Genomic DNA, 19726 nt, shown 5'->3' with positions numbered 1-19726 from the left:
CTTAACCTGAGGTAATATTTCTGGGTTAGTGGAGTGTGTAACCTGAAGCCTCTGTAACCTGAAGCGTATGTAACTCGAGGTACCACTGTACAGGAAATAATTGTGCACAGCTGAAAACACTGGCAGCGTTAATATAAATTCAACAGTGTAAAAAAGTTTTGATGGATGCAATAATGGAAAACCGATTGGTATAGTTTTTGTAAAAAATGCAGGCATATAAGATATGTAAAATGAACCATGGAAAGAGAAGAAGGGAAGGCATTGATATTTTAAGGATGCAAAGTGAGTATTTGAAATTGTAAAACAGAAAATGAGTCCCATGGACTGCAAGAAGATCAAACCCATTCATTCTGAAGGAAATCAGCCCTGAGTGCTCACTGGAAGGACAGATCCTGGAGCTGAGGCTCCAATACTTTGGCCACCTCATGAGAAGAGAAGACTCCCTGGAAAAGTCCCTGATGTTGGGAAAGGTGGAGGGCATAAGGAGAAGGGGACGACGGAGGACGAGATGGTTGGAAAGTGTTCTCGAAGCTACTAACGGGAATTTGACCCAACTCTGGGACAGCTGAAAACGCTGGCAGCGTTACTATAAATCCAACAATGTAAATAAGTTTTGACGGTTGCAATCATGGAAAACCGATCGGTATGGTTTTTGTAAAATATGCAGGAATTTATGATATGCAAAATGAACCATGGGAAAATGGTAAATCATTGATATATTAAGGGTGTAAAAGGAGCATTTGATTCGCTACTTTCGCTTGCGGAACGAAACGCCCATGCGCGCTCCTCGACCTTTCCCTTTGCGCTCGTGGCAACCGGGAGAAAAAAAAACAAAAAACGGGACAGATCGAGAGAGAGAGAGAGAGCGCGCGAGCGAGCCGCATCGGGGCGGAGCATGCGCAAAAGCGGCCTGGGTTGGGAGGCGAGGGGGCGTGTCTGAGGGGGCGGGCGCAGGCGGCTCGGATTCCAGAAGGGGGCGTGGTCACCGCTGCGCTCTTTTTTCCCGTCCGGCGTCCAAGGTGCGCCGCGGCTGCTGCTATAGCGAAAGCAACAGGTGCGCGTCGCGGCAAAGGAAGGAAGGAAGGAAGGTCCGGCTGGCGGGGAGCGGCCGTCGGAAGCTCGAGCGAGGTAGGTAGCGAAGGGTAGCCGAGGGCACCCCGCCGATCTCCCTGGCCGGGCGCTTAGTCGCTGGGATGCACCGGTCCAGCGGTGCCTACGATTTCTCCCCGTTGGGGTGGGCTCGCTTTTCTGCGCCGGGTGACCCCCCGATTCCCGAGGCGGCGGAGTCGGCAGGTGCAACGGAAAAACCTTCACCATTGCCCCCTTCCCGGAGGGAAGGGGAGGACCCTTAATAATGATGATGATGATAATTCTATTATTTATACCCAGCACAACTCCCTCCTCGCCTTTCCCCAGGGGAACGACCCATAATAGTTATTATTATTCTATTATTTATACCCAGCACAACCCCTTCCCCCACCTTTCCCCAGGGGGGCGACCCATAATAATAATAATAATAATAATAATTTCTATTTATACCCAGCATAGCCCCCTCCCCGCCTTTCCCCAGGGCGATAACCCTTAATAATAATGATAATAATAATTCTATTATTTATACTCTGTCCATCTGGCTGGGTTTCCTTTACACTCTGGGCAGCTTCTAGCAGAATATATATATATATATAAAAGCACACAATAGAACACTAGGAGTTAAAAACTTCTCCATACAGGGCTGCCTTCAGATGTCATCTGAAAATTGTGTCGTTCTTTTATCTCCTTGACACCTGATGGGAGGGCGTTTAGCCATGGCAGAGAAGGCCCTCTGCCCTCTTTGAAATGTGTCGTGTTTCGAGAGGGGGGTGCCAGGGGAGCCCACGTCAATAAAATATTGGTTGGAGGCAGGTAAGCCCCACCCAGTATCATGGATCGCATGATCTACACTATTTGAATGGCAATCCCCACCAACTTTTTGGGGGGCGGCCCCCTCAAATATTTTATTGAGTGGATGTCAAAGGGATCTCAGTCCCTAGGAGTTGGATCCTATGCGGGGAGTGGATGTCAACACCACAATAAAAGGCGGATTTGGGTACTTTGGTTATAAAGCTTAAAATGGTAAAAAAAGGGTTAAAATACTCTGGTATATGTAACTCATGGCTAGCCCAAGTATAGGATAGGCTACTGACTGTGGCTCCTCAGATGCTGTCAGCGTTTGGGTGGATTGTAATTTGACTAAACTGCAAGGGCTGGCAACCCTAATTTGCAGGCAGGTGCATTTTAATTTGTGTGTGTGTGTATCTGGGGTGTTGGACATCATCTCCTGTTCCACCAGTAGGAACTGTGCACTTCTGCTGGGCCCGGAGGTGCTACGATTCCTGATCTCTAAAGTTCTTGCGCTGCATTTTCCTCAACGGGTCACTTGAGGGTGAAACTATCCAGTGTCTTATCGATTGCACAGTCCCCAGTGCTTGGTGGTTTGGTAAACTGGTCTGGAAGTGCAATGTGGTTTATCCTACTGGGCCAGCTATGTGGGATCCTTGCTGGATCTGATCGGGATGTGAGGAGGAAGAAATAGTTGACCTGTATATTCAAGAAATATTTTGCAAGATTAACGGGTCCCTTCATAGTTTTCTCTTGCATCCGTGATAGCAAGTGAGAATTGCTGCTATTCTCCGGAGACTAGACCTGGTCCTGGAGATCTACTGTTTCTTGTATTTATCGAAAACATTTTTTTCACTGTACCTGCTGCCTTTGCTAAGGCTAGGAATGGCGACTGTGGCCTTCCAGGTGTGCTGCCATTTCCCATTAGCCTCATTTAGTATGGCCAATGATGAAGGATGATGGGAGTTGTAGTCTTAATAACATCTGGATGCCACAGGTGCCCTGTCCCTGGCATAGGTCTGTTTATGTTGTGGCCACTGTGTTGGGGTGTTCTTGAGCTTTTTGGCCCTTTTAGCTTGTTGAGGTGGAGGACATGATTTTGCAGGCTGCTTGTTGATTATAGAAAGCAGCTAAGCGCTTCTGTAGAGCATACTGGTACTTAAAATAAGCCTGACCGTGAATACTTCACAGGTATTTCTCTCTCTCTAGGTCTAGCTCAGGGCTGTGTGCTTGTTGACATGGTGGTCTCATTCTGCACATTCAATGGTGCAGTGCTTGCTTTTCTTTTTGGTGAGCGTAATCAAGTAGTGGGTATGAATTTGCTGGATCAGTGTAGTACTCGTCTGTGTAGAAGTTACAAAAAGGGAAGCTGGCAAACTACCGTGGTTTCTTTGGTAACTGGTTATTACCTGGGATTTGTCCTCATGTCTGTTTTCCTGCAGAAGGAAAACCTTCCTAATGAAGACTGTGGAAGTGATTGCAGATCACTGTGTATTCTCAGCTTAAATTGGGCTCTTTTGACCAAGGGGCCCTGGGACAAAGGACGGAAGAAAGACAGCATAATCACATGCTTATAAATATGCCCAAAGCACCTGTGTGGTGGTTTGTTAAAGCTCTGGGTGTGCCTGGAAAGATTTGTCAAAGTTTGTCCAAAAAATCTCCTCCTGCCAGCTCGTGGCCTTGACTCACCTTTCTACCTGAGCATTGGAAATCTCTCCTGGGTTCATAGTGCAAATGAGGAAGTGGTTACTAATGCCCAGAGTGAAAATCTTCTTTAGAATCCATGCTGGATATTCTTGACTCCAACCTGCAAGAGAGAGAATATCTAGAGTGGCTCTCTTTGGTAGACAAGTGTTTAGGAACCTGTATCTGAAGTTAAACAGTTGCTCTATTGCATAAAGAGTGGATATCTCTCACTTTCCACTTTTGTTCTGTTAAAAGTGTATGCCGTTTATTAGATTTTTTTTTAGATCAGTTAATGGATTCCTTCAGTGGAGGGTCAGACTGTGCAGGGACAACCTATACTTGCAGCAGTTTGGTTTTCGTACTAAACAGACCTCACGCGAAGCACTTGGGGGCAAGGTACATCATTTGCATTTCTTCCCTTGTTTAAAGTGTAGTGGGCAGAGGAAGGAAGCTTTGCAACTCATTATATTAACAAACCTTTGCTCTTGAGTGGGGTGGAGAGGGAAAGGAATGTGAAACCTGTAGTGTTTTTCTTCCCTTCTGTGGAGTGATAAATATTTGGAGCACAGATGCAGAATTGAGGGATGTCACTCATCTCCTTCCCAATTTTTAGCAGAATGAACAGCTTTCCTCTGTTATCATGCATTGTGTGCATGCCCTGTCATAGCATTTCAATATTGAACCTGGCCTGGAGTATTGGATATGGATTAATTATGGGTTTCACTGTGGGTGACATCTTCATAGCTACTGATATGGTTACCATCTTGGACTTGGGTAAGGTTGTCACCTTTGGTCAGGCAAAATACGGGACAGGTCCAGGGGATGTGGTGGGGGAATTATTTTGCCTGGTGCAGAAATAGATGCCATAAATACAATCGGAGAGCAATAATTCGAGCTGACTCACCACCACGTTTGTAAGGAAGGAGATTTTAGGAACAAGTGCCCTCATGTTTTAGCTGCTACTCTGCGCTTAGTGATTTCTTTTTCTTCTGATCTTGCTCTTTGATTGGCCACCCTTCCTCCTTGTTGCCTGTGCAAACTCTCCACCAAACTGGATAGAATTAGGCCCATGCAAAGTGCAGTCTCCCCCTTCTCGCTCTTCGGCTCCCCCACCCAGATCTGCCCACCCCACGTCCCATGATAATGGCTCTCCTCCTCATGGACCCATACTCTGCCTACAAAAAATTACTGCTCTTGCTCTCACTCTTCTCCTGCCACTGGACCCATCCTCTGGTCATTCAGTTTTCAGGATGAGCCTGAATATGTGAAAAAAAGGCCGTTTTTGAAGTCTAAACAGGACCAGGGACACTTTTCTCCAAAAAAAGGGACAATCGCATTTTTCCAGGGATGGGTGGCAACCCTAGACTTGGGACTTAACCACATTTGAGCATTATTTAGCTGTTAACCTGCTTTCCCCCTATTCAAATTAGGATGGAGTAGGTAGTTAATACTGACATGTATTTGGATTTATTTTAAGAGAAGCCATTTTATTCTTTCCTGTTCATACCAGTAGACATTCCCTTTTGTGTCTGTCCCTGCCTTTTAATTTGCTGCTTCTGTTATGCCAATTAAGAACTGATGTTGGACCTTGTTGTTTTAGTTCCCCACTCAATAAGTGTGCAAGAGCCCACAGTCAGGTGAAATTAAATTTGTTTGTGCAGTGTTCTGGTTGTGTGCAAATCTGAGGAATTGAAGGGGGGGAATCCTCTATTCACGAGGATACTAGAATAGTTAGGAGCACAGTTAGGAGAATAGCAGAAAGTGACAATTGATCCACCCACCTAAAACGTCGAAAAAATTGTCCTCTACCCTGAGTGGAGATTATTCACCTATCAGGTAAACCCAAATTTACAGAGGAAAAACATTGGGATTGGGATTGTTTGAAGGCAACTATGCAGATTAAATGAGAATGCATACAGTTGCCAGTGCAGAATAAACTCAGAATAAGCTCCTGCGTGGATAAGCCCTCAATGCAGGCTTCCTCAACCTCAGCCCTCCAGATGTTTTGAGACTACAGTTCCCATCATCCCTGACCACTGGTCCTGCTAGCTAGGGCTCATGGGAGTTGTAGGCCAAAAAACATCTGGAGGGCCGAGGTTGAGGAAGCCTGCCTTAATGTAATACTGCTCCTGACTACCATTCTATTTCTTTTCCTTTCTCTCCTGCCCTCTAATATTGTAGTGTGATGATAGCCTATTAGGTAAAAGTATTAATTAGTACTGTATTAATTAGACTAACCACCTTGAACTTTTGAAGATGTCGATATTATAAAAGCTGAAGCTCTGGCAAGGCTGGGAGAAGGAATCAGGACAAGGACGCGGGAAATGTATGTATATCATATTTTTTTTGCTAGAAAAGGCTTCTGAGATAGTTTAGGCTACACTGAGAACTTTTGGCTTGCTCAAGGTCATGCAGTGGTGTCTTTAGAAATGGTGAATTTTTCTGTGTGCATGCCACGCGAATGTATACAGCAAATGCATGACCACTAAAGGCACTCTAAAGGAACATGTGTTGCAGAGCTAGCATGGTATAGGTCTGCCTGCTAAGGTGTGTATGCTTGGTTTGCACCTTGTGCATTGAGTAAATCCACCCCCCCCCAAGTTCCCTTGTAGAGCAGAGACCCAAATCTGGGTCTGCACAAAGAAACCCAAAGCCCTCTGCAATGCTTTGCCCCGTGTCAGTTCAGAATGGTAGACTTCTTTCCAAATTCAGTGGTTAGCTACGTTGACTGTAAGTCATCATTCTAGATTGTGCTGGCGAAGGCAGCTTCTAAAGGAAGTGTTAAGCTGAAATATTATGGCGGAGAAGCTTAATGAGGGAGCTCATGTGTACCGTGGCACAGAGCCAGCAAAGAGTCTGAGCATTTTGATGGCAAAAGCAGGTAATTGTACTATTGCAGATGTCCATCTCTTCTGCCATAAACGTTACCCCTGGAAACAAGAGACCCTTTCTACGGGGCGTTAAATGACCCCTTGTGTTTGAATATGAGCTTCCCGATTCAGTAGCGATCTCTTATCAGCCGGATCTTATTAGCAAATGGCTACAACTGTCTCTGGGTTAACTTCAGTTTTTCTTTCAAACATTCTGCCTGGGTTAGCGGTTGCTGTGCTGCAGAAAGGTTTAAAATAGGAGTTTTAAACTGCTGCACAACCATTAGGAACTGGCTGTGAAGGAGGAGACTGTCGGGTCTCCAGAGAAAAGAGAATGACATGGTCGAAGTCTGCTATCCCAGGGGTGGTTGTTGTGTGTGTTTTTTTAATTTAAAGATTAAAAACCCAGAACTGTCCCATGCCAACTTTATTAGGTTAAAATTTGTTTCACAAGCGCCAATCCGGGTGTTGGTTTTCCTTCTGTCTTTTCAGTAACTAGTAATTTATGTATGTATGTACAGTGGTGCCTCGCAAGACGAAAAGAATCCGTTCTGTGATTCTCTTCGTCTAGCGGTTTTTTCGTCTTGCGAAGCAAGCCCATTGACGGATTAGCGGATTAGCGCTATTAGCTGATCGGATCAGCTGATAAGCGGCTTAGCGGCTTAGAAAAAGGGTGGGGGAAAGGGAAAAAAACCAGCAGGAACTCGCAAGACATTGTCGTCTTGCGAAGCAAGCCCATAGGAGATTCGTTTTGCGAAGCACCTCCAAAACGGAAAACCCTTTCGTCTAGCGAGTTTTCCATCTTGCGAGGCATTCGTCTTGCGGGGCACCACTGTATTCAGTTTATATCCTGCCCTTCCTCCTGAAAGAGCCCAGGGCAGCAACACATCTATAATAAAGTTGAGGATGTGATAAAGATTTAGAAAGGGAGTTTACTTTTATAGGAGCGAGAGCTCCTATAAAGGGTGTATATGGGGAGCAGCATTTGATTCTTATCTTCCAGTTCACAAGTTCTACAGCTATCAACTTAAAAGCCTTGTTTGATTCAAGGCATCTTCTAGAGCAGATTCCAGGGGCTAACATATCTGAAAAAAATGGTTTCATACTAGTTAATTCTGTATTTTCTGCTGCACAGGCAAGTTTAAACGAATCAATGTATGGGAAGGAGTAGTAAATTATTACTGAAAATAGTTCTGCAGGAGGCAAGAAAATTCAAAATGTTGTGGGGGAAAGTATTCAAGAGACTGAGGATGAATCACATTTCCTCTAACGTTTCTCTGATGAAAATAGGGACGTCCCATTCCACAATGATAATTTTGCTATTTATACCCCACCCACCAGACTGGGTTTCCCCAGTCTCTCTGGGCAGCTTCCCACATACAGTGGTACCTCGATTCTCAAATTTAATCCCCGGAATGGTCAAAAACAAAGGCGCAGCTTCTGATTGGCTGCAGGAGCTTCACTCAATCAGAAGCTGCAGAAGCCATGTCGAACGTTCGGCTTCCGAAAAACGTTCACGAACCAGAACACTCACTTCTGGGGTTGCGATGTTCGGGAGCCGATTTGTTTGACAACTAAGTTGTTTGACTACCAAGGTACCACCGTATAGAAAAACATAATAAAATATTAAACTTTTTTTTAAAAGCTTCCCTCTACAGGATTGCCTTCAGACGGCTCAGGGGTCAGATAACTTGATACCCTCAAACATTTCTCCAGTGAAAATGGGGGTACCCTAAGGAAAGGCAGGACATTCTGGGATCAAATCAGAAACCGGGGTGACTTCTCTAAATCAGGGATGTCCCTGGAAAATAGGGACACTTTGGGGGTCTGCAATTGTTATCAAGCCATTATAGTCTTGGTGTGTGTGTTCCATTTTGTTGCTGCTAAAACTAAAACCCTGCTATAAATAAAGCCCAGCAGAGCAACAACTGCTACCATTAGTTATCTGATTAGAAATTTTAATTGGTTTCCCCGTATATGTAGCTGTTGGTTAAGGAGTGGCATCTGAAGGTAGGGTGTTCTTATCTGCCACATCACATAATTCTGACTAATCAAAGGTTAAAGAACAGTGTTAAAGCTACATTTATCACTGCATAAAGTTTGCTGCCCATTTTCTTAACTCTGTGAGTGAACAGTAGTCTTGCTCCAGTTCCCTAGGTTTTCTGAAAGTGATCTAAACTAGAACTTTGTGTGAAATTTATTTAAAGAACAACCTCTTTTAAAAACAGTTCTAAGTTTTCATGTTTTCCACCCTGCATAATTTAGATTAGTTGTAGTGTGGCTGGAAGGGAGAAGACCCCTGAGATGATCTGTACACCGTAACATCCAGGGGTAGGCAGGCTGGTATAGATACTGAGTTTGGGTGTGATGCTGCAGTCGTGGCTGGAAGTGGACAACTTCTGGTTCTTTGGGCGGTCGCTCGTAGCCAAGTAAGATTGTCTTCCATGAACACGGTTTTAACAGTGAGTCTGTAAGTGACTCACCTTGTTGTGGTGACTGGGCTTGCACGTTCCTGTGATCCTTGTGAGCAAAGCCGTTGGGAATCTCATACTCCCAGCAGGGTCACCCAAGTCAGTAAGGTCAAAGGGAAGGAGCTAGACAAAGAATGATCTAAGAAGTCCTCAACGGCAGAACTGGTGGATGATAACAAGCCTTATGTTATGACGGCTGTGAAGGCGGATGAAGACTGCAGCAGATAAGAATCTACCAGTCGTCGTGATGCACATGCCATCAGAATAGAGCCTTACTGTGAAGACTGTGCGTTGGTCAGCGTGCACTGATCTACACACATAAATTCACGCACAGGCGCTTTCCAAAAACCCATCCCAAACCCAAACCCCAAAAGTCCCATGGCGGCCAGCAAATTGTAATGGGGGCAGGACTGTGAAATCTGGAAGCCCCTAGTCATGAACCGGCACATGGGCGGTGGATACAGATTCAGTTGCTCTGACTCAAGGAATGAGGCAGGTGAGCAGCTCAGCAGCTGTATCCATGACTGAGCAGCCGTATTTGGGATCTACTCTGCTCACCCCCAAAAGGGGGAGAGGCAAGAAAAGGTGCCCTGATCATAGTCTGCCTCCCAGTTTCCCTGACTGGATTACCGCAACCAGTGGGGTCACCACCCAGTGGTCATAAAAGACAATTGAACTTTGGAACATGGAATATACAAACTTTGTTGGATAAGACAGATAATGAGCATCCCAAACACAGAACTGCCATCATTGCGGGAGAGCTGTGTATATTTTTAACATCAATACTACAGCGCTTCAAGAAACTCGGAAGAGCAGGTGAGGGACAACTGAAGGAAGTGGACAGCCATTTAATGTCCACTCATTCTGGAGTAGCCTTGGTGCACTCAGTGAAAATTCCTCCCTTATCCCGGAATGGATAACTTTGAAGTGGGAGTGACGTGACCATCTCGTGTTTGCTAAGAAACTTTTATCTCCTTTAAAGATTAACAATGCGCTTGGTAATCACCCAAAGGTTTCTGGGGATGAGAAACCTTAGATATGTCCGCAATGTGTTTACTTAGTGACGTCCATGTGAGTAAAGAGAATGCAGACTGAAATTCATAGGGAAAACGAACAGACTGGTAATGTTATCACTTCTGAAACGAACAACACCCTTGGCTGTCTCGTTCATAATACCTGCCAATGTTAATGATAATCATGGCTTCAGACATGGTTTACAGGCGTAGCACAAATATTTATTATGTTATTTATTAGATTTGTAGACCAACGTATCCTATAGACTGCAGGCACTTCATGTTATTCTAAAACAATTATATTATACAAGTCAAAACTCTCTTTGGTAAAACGCAGCAGTGCAGAGTGAAAAGTTCAAGCCTGTGGGCAGCCAGTTCAGCCCCTCCAAAGGCCCTGGAGAAAAAGTGATTTTTGACTTGGCGGTGGGATTGTGCCACCCTAGTTGCCATCTTGCCTCTTCCACATGTGGCATGCCATAGCCAAAAAGGCCCTGTCTCGTGTCACTACACAGTGAACCACGCTTCTGGTATAATGATAAAATGTATGCATGCTTCCCCAGCTGCAGGGTCCAGGGCATTTGATATTGCATTCCCTGGGATTAATGCAGGAACTGTCTACTGAATCCTTGCTGCTCTGATGCAAATCTGTTACAAAATTTGTGCGATCTCCCCAGCAGCCTCACGCTTTCATAACTTCTTTGGAAAGGGGCAATGCTTTTCTTTATATTGGTAGCATCACAATATTGGGCTTTAACCAGTCCCTGAAATTGAGAGATACTTTTATTAAAACTAGCCTGATGTATTGTCTTAATCCTTGAGTTTTCCAGAGCATAATGTTCGCAAAATAAGCTGTTTATCTTAAACGTTCCCCTTAATTCCCACTAATAATCGAAAAACAAAACTCTTATGAAATGCCTGGCTCCCAGATGTACCTGAAAATATTTGTACTCTTGGCAAAAGTACAAGCGTGTGCCAGTGCCTTTGCATGTTTCTACAGATGCACAGAAAGGCAAAACATTCTCTGGTGCTTTTGCAGTTCCGTAAGCTTCTTACTCAGTTGTTGTGGAGGCAGTTTCGTCGTTAAGGTGAGTCGCAAATACCTTTCGCTCTAAGCGCTCGTTTAGAGGGCAAGTGGACTTTAGGCCGAGGAGAAAAAAGCCATAAAGCTACTGAGCTCTCCAAATCGCTTTCAGACTTTCACCTTTCTTACCCTGTTTTTCTTAGCAATAATTTGTAGGGCAGAGTGAACGTCACAGCTGAAGCTTGCTGGAAGGGGCTGAGCTTTAGCAAAAGCCTGCAAGTTTTCTGTTGTTGCTTCAGAACGTGCTGTTCTCTGCTTCTGACTTGTATGTAGTTGCTGAGGAGGCTGTGGGGCACCTAGCAGTCTCTGTGTTACAGCTTTCTGTACCTCCCCCCCTTCCCCCGCTGCTTGTATTGAATTTCAGAACTCCTGACTTAAGCAAAGCTGACTGGTTCCCCAGCTATGGATCAGCTTCTGTACTCCCTAAACCGTGCAAGGCTGCTTTGGGATCCTAAAGTCCACATTTGTCGCTCTCCAAAGCTTCTGTTTCATGGGGAGCGGCAAGAGGACCTACCTAGGCAATGTTTGCTCTGCAGATGAGTGTTCATGTGTAAACATTAACCAGAAAAAAAATCTAAAAGCCATTTAGCTGTCCTGAACCAGTGCATGCATGATGAAAAGGTGGGGAGTGAAAGCCATCAACCTGGATGGCCTCTGCAAATTTTGTTCCGAGGGAACCCTGGACTTCCTTGGAAGCTTATCAGCCATCCCTCTGTGAGATGCTCAGTACTGGCAAGCAAGCTCTGGGTGCGAGAGCCGGTCCTGCCCTGAAACTGCAGGTGGAGGGAGACAAATGTTCCAGAGCATGCTCAGTTTGTCGGGCAACAGGGAGGCCTAAGAGTGAGGCCAATGCCCTGTATGGGGTCTTCCACAATGCGTAGTTCAGTCCTTCCGGAAAGCCTTTCTTGGCGGTTGACACAGCAGAGTCTGGAACAGTTAAATGGAACCGATGCGTTCTGCCGAAATCAATAGCGCTAAAACCCGTAGACCTGAAAGTTCATATTGGCACTTAAAACGGCACTTTGCAGTTGGAGAAGCTTCACCCCCCCCCTTTTTTAAAGCGGTAAAGAAGAGCATATAAATTAAGGTCGCAATCGGTTTGTAAGCAAACGTAATCCTATTATTGCCGAGTGAATATGTAATATGAAATTGTGGAGCTGTGCCTATCAAAAGTCTCCAATGTAGTGAGATACAGTGGCATAAAATATTAGTCTAATGCAAGAAAGAGCAGGAGGGAGGAGAGTTATATATGTAGTCAGTTTAATCTGCAGGATTAGTCTTCAGGGCTGAGATTGAGTGGCACATTTATTCATTGTTTGAGGCTATTTTGTTGCTGGTGTGTCTCTGCAACACACCGAGTAGTGTTGGTAAGAAAGCTCATTTTTTAATATTAAATCCTTATGCTGCAGTATCTCAGAAAGGGGTCCATAGCGAAGTTTTGGTGGAATGCAAACTTATTTAAACTTAATCCACGTTTAAATGGCTGGCAGCCTTCGTATGTGTGAGCTCATGCAACACCTGTGGTGTTTAATGCCACTGGCAGTGGTTGATGTTCTGTGCTTCTCAGTCTTATTTTCCAAGTGGAGCTAAATCATTCTTACCGCATTGCTTTTTGTGCTCCCCCTGGCAGTGCCATGTACCCCCTAAACTGGTTGCTTTACCAGGCAGAAGACGGGCTTTTTGTTTGAAGAACTTGGTGCATTTGTTTTAATGCAGACTGTTGTGTTCTTGCTACTGACCTCTAAGAACATCATCATCATCATCATCATCATCATCATCATCATTTATTATTGATACCCCGCCCATCTGGCTGGGTTTCCCCAGCCACTCTGGGCGGCTTCCAACAGAATATTGAAATCCAATAGTCTATTAAACATTAAAAGCTTCCCTAAACAGGGCTGCCTTCAGATATCTTCTAAAAGTCTAGTAGTTGTTGTTCTCTTTGACATCTGGTGGGAAGGCGTTCCACAGGGCGGGTGCCACTACCGAGAAGGCCCTTTGCCTGGTTCCCTATAACTTGGCTTCTCGCAGTGAGGGAACCACCAGAAGGCCCTCGGCACTGGACCTCAGCGTCCTGGCAGAACGATGGGGGTGGAGACGCTCCTTCAGGTATACTGGGCCGAGGCTGTTTAGGGCTTTAAAGGTCAGCACCAACACTTTGAATTGTGCCTGGAAACGTACTGGGAGCCAGTGTAGGTCTTTCAAGACCGGTGTTATGTGGTCTTGGCGGCCGCTCCCAGTCACCAGTCTAGCTGCAGCATTCTGGATGTTACTGACCTCTTTAGCACATGAAATACCCTAAGGATCCAAATGTATAGAGCAGCCTGTAGAGCTCAGTTGGTTCAAGGGTGGTGCTGATAAAGCCAAGGTTGCAGGTTCGATCCCTGTATGGGACGGCTACATATTCCTCTATTGGACTGCATGATCCTCAGGGTCCTGTCCAACTCTACAATTCTATGTTTAGTGTGCAGCTTTCTCCCCCCCCCCTTACCTGCCACCAGTTGGCACTAGGGCGGCGCGATATATCGTTCAAAACCAGTTTGAAGCCCATATTGTGATGTCGGTTTCATTATTTTTGACCTGGCAATGTTGTCATTTAGTCGTTTAGTCGTGTCCAACTCTTCGTGACCCCGTGGACCAGAGCACGCCAGGCACTCCTGTCTTCCACTGTCTCCCGCAGTTTGGTCAAACTCATGCTGGTAGCTTTGAGAACACTGTCCAACCATCTCGTCCTCTGTCGTCCCCTTCTCCTTGGGCCCTCCATCTTTCCCAACATCAGGGTCTGGCAATACATTGTGAATTATGGTGCGTTCGTGCGCATGCTATGCAAAAATCACAATGTAGGGAAAAGCGTGATGCCAGCCAATGCTTCTCTCGATTCCTGCAGCCCCTGTTAACTCGGCTGGCTCAGCTCTCCCCTGGCTCCCGCAGGGGGCAGCGAATCACGAGGGCAGGAGCCGGCAAAAAACCACAGAGCGGGGAAAACCATGAAGCCAGCCAATGCCTCCATCTTTATTTCAGACAGCGCGATATATAGCGATATGTCACAATGTTTAGCTGGTGATCCATCACAATGTTGACTTGCACTGCTCAACTTCCTTGAGCAACGGCTGTGTGGCATTATACTTAAGGCCGAACTTTTGCACCCGTTCCATTCCCCCCCCCCATTTTTTATTCATTTTATAACACAAAGAACACAAACAGAAAAACAAGCAATACAAATAAATTCTTGTCATATCCTTATTTTTCTAAATATTGTTAAGTGGGCTTCCCCGAGTCCCACCTGATTTTCATTTTACTTCATCTTTAGCAGTTTATATATATCATAATTTCTAACCATTTTTTAAATCACACTTAAAATAACTTTTTTATCACTTGCAAATAATATTTTAAAATACCCTATCTTCTACTTCTAACCCTACAGCCTATATCCACTTCCAAAGCTATTCTAAGTTTTAAATATTAACATATTTTTTCAAATATTCCTTAAACTTCTTCCAGTCTTCTTCCACCGTCTCTTCTCTCTGGTCTCGGAGTCTCCCGGTCAGTTTGGCAAGTTCCATATAGTCCATCATCTTCATCTGCCTTTCTTCGATAGTTGGTAAATCTTGTTTCTTCCAATTCTTTGCTAGCAATATTCTCGCAGCTGTTGTGGCGTACAGAAAAACTTTTGCGCCCATTCCAGGGACAAGTGACATGAACTTACGTCCCTGCACTGGTTTGCATGACGGCTGTCTCTGTCTTGGCAGTTTAGGGCAAGGTTCACACAAACTGCAGAGACACGACATTGTGGCCAGGCCAGGGGTTGGGAGCTTAGCATGCTGAAATGCTAGTTTGAAAGAGAGAAAACATTGGCACACGGGAAAGTAGCTACCAACAAGGGAAGGGTTCTAGCCTGGTCTGTACTGGCTTGTCTAAGGGCCAAACGTGTTTGCCTGGATTGCGCAAATGACGGCCGTGGAACCTCTTGTCCCATAGTTGGATGGTGAAAGTTCATTACCTGCTTCGACATGTTGGAAGGTGCATTAACCTGAAGCCACTGATGCAGGCAAACCGACAAATATGCATTGCAATTGTGATATTAGGAAACACCCCAGAGAGTCCATATACGGCATAGCTGTCAACTTTCAGATTTGAAAATAAGGGATCAGCAGCCTCACCTGTCCCAGGGACAGTCTATGGGATATCTAACTATCCAGGATAGCAGCGGGAAACTGCGCTGGAATAAGCGAATTTCCCGCAAAAAAAGGGGGGAAGGTTGATAGCTATGATATACAGTGGTACCTCAGGTTAAGTACTTAATTCGTTCCGGAGGTCCGTTCTTAACCTGAAACTGTTCTTAACCTGAAGCGCCACTTTAGCTAACGGGGCCTCCTGCTGCTGCCGCGCCGCCAGAGCCCGATTTCTGTTCTTATCCTGAAGCAAAGTTCTTAACCTGAGGTAATATTTCTGGATTAGCGGAGTCTGTAACCTGAAGCGTATGTAACCCGAGGTACCACTCTGCGGTCTTTGAGCAGATCGCATCCCTTGCGTGCTTAAATTTTCAGCTTTGGATCTCATGCACACAGGAGCAAGTTGGGGAACCTTCCAAATGCTTAAAACTTGGCTGTGTCTGAGGCCAAAGGTCCCTCGTCTGTACTCCACCCTCTCCAATTTGCCCTGCTTAGTGCTTCGTGTTATTGCTATGCTTTCTCATCCCCTTATGAATGCCTATGTGCGTGAGAACCTGTGCTTTTAACTGAATTCGCCAAGCCCTGCTCTTGTGGCCTTTTCCTGTCATTTTCTGCTGCTGCTACTCCTTTTATTATTCCAGAGAATAGAAAGAGTCTGTCCCTCGGGTCAACCTCCACCCAGGGGAATGTAACTTCCTCTAGATTGGTTTCTGTGGTCAGGTCATTTTCCCAAGCTAGCAAAGTAGAAGAACCAGTTCTCGTACTTAATTGGAACAGGGTCTTCTTGCTGCTGTTGGGCCTCTGCATCTGGTTTTGGAACTTGGATTTAAGTGAGCACTGTCTCCTGGTTAACTTCCCTTCACCTGTGGGCTGCCTGCAAAATGAGATTTAAGATGTTTGATGTAGTGCACCTCACTTCCCTCAGTAGATCTCTTCCCCTTCTTAAAATCTCAGAGTGAGCAGAGATGGGAAAATCAGCCCTCCCTCGCCCGTCAACTTGCCTGAATGACTGCTTCGTGTTGTTTGTTTTGGCAGACTCCGATGCCCGCTCTGTCCCTGTGTCTCCTTTGGCAGTACTGTTACAGGACGTAATAATGTCATCCACAAATCAAGGGTTCATTCATCCCTTACTCATCCAATGTGATATATGCCACCATCTGCCAGCAATGCCCCTTCTATATTCCTCATAGGGCAACACAGGCCAGTCCCTATGCAAAAGAATAAATGGACACAAATCTGACATCAGAAATTACATTATTCAAAAGCTATTAGGGGAACATCCCCGGAGCGAATTATACTTCAAAGGGAGACTGCAGTGTGGCTCTCAATGCACCAGGAACGTAAATGTTATTGCTTGCGGATTGAACAGAGACAAAGGGGTTTTAGCACATTATCTCTGTTGATTGGCATACCAAGGTCAGGGAAATTTGTGGTACCAGATAACTTTTAACTATGTAATTACCACTGTCTGATGATGATTCTTTTTTTGCATTTCCTTCTGATGTTGCTGTTTACACTATCCCTCTCCCCCTGTCCAGCTCTGCCCAATGTTATACAGTAGTACCTTGGGTTAAGAACTTAATTCGTTCTGGAGGTCCGCTCGTAACCTGAAACTGTTCTTAACCTGAGGTACCACTTTAGCTAATGGGGCCTCCCGCTGCTGCCACACGATTTGTGTTCTCATCCTGAAGCAAAGTTCGTAACCCGGGGTATTATTTCTGGGTTAGCGGAGTCTGTAACCTGAAGCGTCTGTAACCTGAAGCGTTTGTAACCCGAGGTACCACTGTATTCGGGAAAACACTTTATGCGTTTGTTGTAGTAGTAGTAGTAGTAGTAGTAGTAGTAATAGTAATAATCCTCACTTTGTTAATGACCCTCCTTCTGTTCTCCTTTAATGGCCCATCTCTTATGTATTTTGGTGTTTTCATTTTGTGAACAGGGATCTTCAGAGGAACGGCGGTATACAAATTTAATAAATAATAAAAGCATCATCTCTCAGGCTGTTTCCAGAGGAAGCTGCCCTGACTTACATTTTAACTATGGCTGGATCCAGAGGTTCAGGAAGCTTGAATAAATTCTAGCTCTTTACTGGATCCAGCATTTTAGGGGGAGTCTAGAACCCCCAGACTCACAACACTATGGTGATGGAATCCAGAGGAAAGAGATTACAATGCTGCTAACTTTCATGCAGTTCATGGTAACTCGGGGGAAATGCTAACTCACCTTCTTGGTAAAGGATGCTATTGGTTAATTTTTTTGTCTACCTTTCAGATGCTTCAGAGGTTATTCATTCCTGCTCCCTGCAGTATCCTTGATTAGTTCTTCTTAGCCGGTGTTGTGCCATAGTTAGTGTAGGGCTTGGATATTGGCAAGATTTCTTCTTTTAGTGTCTATAATAATAATGAATAATAATAATAAGTATACCTGCCCATCTGACGGGGTTCCATTCATTTCAAGCAGCCTTTGCAATGAAAATAATGCCACCCATAGGCTTCAGATCCATAAATGAGTTGAGCTATGCTTATTGCATTGCCTTTGATTTACCGCATTTTTCCGTGTACCGTATAAGACTAGTTGCTGGTTTTTTACCCCAAAAATAGGTTTAAAATTGGGGCTCGTCTTTATACACGGGTAGTGCTGAGGGATGTTTTCTTAATTTGGGGTCCCCCCAAATAGGGGGTGTCTTATACATGGGGGCGTCTTATAGATGGAAAAATACGGTACTTCAAATTGTATTTTAAAATAGTTTGAGCAGTGGCAGCCAACTAACTCATTTTGTCAGCGCAAGGATTTATGCTTGTGCAATGGAACAACCCCCTTTTCTCTGCATCTTCCCCAGATCTCCTCCAACTGCCCTGCGAACAGTCTTGGGGGAGGAGAGGGGAGGAAGAGGTGGAATAAGTTCGTTGGCTACCACCCATTATTTCTGCTGTGCTTGGCTTTTTTCCTTCAAGATAATCAGCTAGTATTGCAATATAAAGCTTCCACTACAGTTGAACTTATCCATAACTCATTGAAAAGTGTTTGCATGGGAACCGCGTTTGCTGAGGCTCCTCAACTGTAACTTCCTCTTCTTGTAACGCAGATTACGCAACTATAAGATGGGGGGCGGGTGTCTTTGTTGCTGTGGATATGTTTTTCTTTTTTAGTAATTCAACTGAAGATTTCTTCAGGCATATTTCTAGCATGAAACCAATTAAGCCTTTCTTTCTTTTTTAACAACTTGAGAGCAGGCAGTGGAATGAAGAGAAATGTAGAAGTCTGCCATGGAGCAAGAGAAGTATTCAACGTAAAATCTTTTTCCCCATTCGCTCTCTAGTTGCTGTTGCATTTCAAGATGGAGCCGTCTCCCTTTAACAGAAGGCAATGGACTTCACATTCTCTGAGGATCACTGCCAAGGAGTTGTCTTTTGTCAACAAGAACAAGTCATCGGCTCTCATGGAGAGGTTCTCCAAGTAAGTTCTGCGACTGTCCTGTCCAAGAGTACTGACTGTTCTTTCTATGAGAACAGGGGTAACAACTAGCAGCTGGCCATACTGGTTTTTTTGTATGTATTTTGAAGAGCACGAGACTCCTAATCTGGGGTTTGAGCCCCAAATTGGGCAAAATATTCCTGCACTGCAGGGGGTTGTCCTTAGATCACCCTCGTGGTCCCTTCCAACTCTAGGATTCTACGATTCTACTCTTGTGCTGGAGAAACTGAACATTATTCTTGACATAGGTCTTCCCTCTGGCTTAATCTGGACATTCCCATCCCTCCAAACCACGGTTTCGTATTCCTGTAAATTTAGAACACAACAACAACAATTTTATTATTTACAACCCGCCCATCTGGCTGGGTTTCCCCAGTCACTCTGGGCGGCTCCCAACTGAATATTGAAAACACGATCAAACATCAAGCATCAAAAACTTCCCTAAACAGGGCTGCCTTCAGATGTCTTCCAAAAGTCAGTTGTTTATTTCCTTGACGTCTGATGGGAGGGCGTTCCACAGGGCTGGCACCACTACCGAGAAGGCCCTCTGCCTGGTTCCCTGTAACCTCACATCTTGCAGTGAGGGAACTGCCAGAAGGCCCTCGGAGCTGGACCTCAGTGTCTGGGCAGAACAATGGGGGTGGAGATGCTCCTTCAGGTATACTGGGCTTGACTTTCCCAGGTGTACAGGCGAGTTATGCTTTAACAACTTGTTTGCTTTTTGTTCTGTCTTCTCTGCATTTCTTATTTTAATGGCCTCTGGAGGTGCATTTGTGATTATGGGTCAATTCAGACGTCACACTCAACCAGCGTTTGCTATGATGCCAGAACTGAGCCCCTGTGTATTAGAGCTGTTCTCCTTTGCAGAGATTACTGAACAGAGGACTGGGGGATGTCACCATGTTTTTGTTGAACTAGGAAAACAAACATTGTGGTAGCTAAGGTGTGTAGCTTGCCAAATCATCTACCTTAAGTGTTTTCAGGAAATGCTTCCACTGGATTCCTGATAGAGATAGCAACACAGTTTGAGGTTTCTGAAGGAGGAAATAATAGAATCAAAAGGAGTTGGCTTTTGTAATCC

At 45.0% G+C, this 19726-nt stretch overlaps 1 protein-coding gene across 6 annotated transcripts in view; it reads left to right on the top strand.

Moving 5' to 3' along the window:
- The first annotated feature begins 996 nt into the window (after positions 1–996).
- Positions 997–19726, top strand: part of LIMA1 (LIM domain and actin binding 1) — a 69396-nt gene continuing 50666 nt past the window's right edge. For 2 of the 6 annotated variants that reach the window (XM_082212439.1, XM_082212438.1), the window contains exons 1-2: positions 10900–11003; positions 18491–18627. In XM_082212439.1, the coding sequence (XP_082068565.1) occupies positions 18509–18627 (119 nt within the window). In that variant the 5' untranslated portion in view covers positions 10900–11003; positions 18491–18508. Of the gene's footprint in view, positions 1129–10898; positions 11004–18490; positions 18628–19726 lie in introns of those variants that run through there. The other 4 variants (XM_082212443.1, XM_082212442.1, XM_082212441.1 and 1 more) reach the window with 3 other exon arrangements.

The sequence above is a fragment of the Podarcis vaucheri genome (genome assembly GCF_965113315.1).
Source record: "Podarcis vaucheri genome assembly, chromosome: 2".
In the NCBI taxonomy this organism is placed as follows: Eukaryota; Metazoa; Chordata; class Lepidosauria; order Squamata; family Lacertidae; genus Podarcis; species Podarcis vaucheri.
Note: the sequence above shows the minus strand (reverse complement) of the source record. Positions and strands in the feature narration are given on the sequence as shown.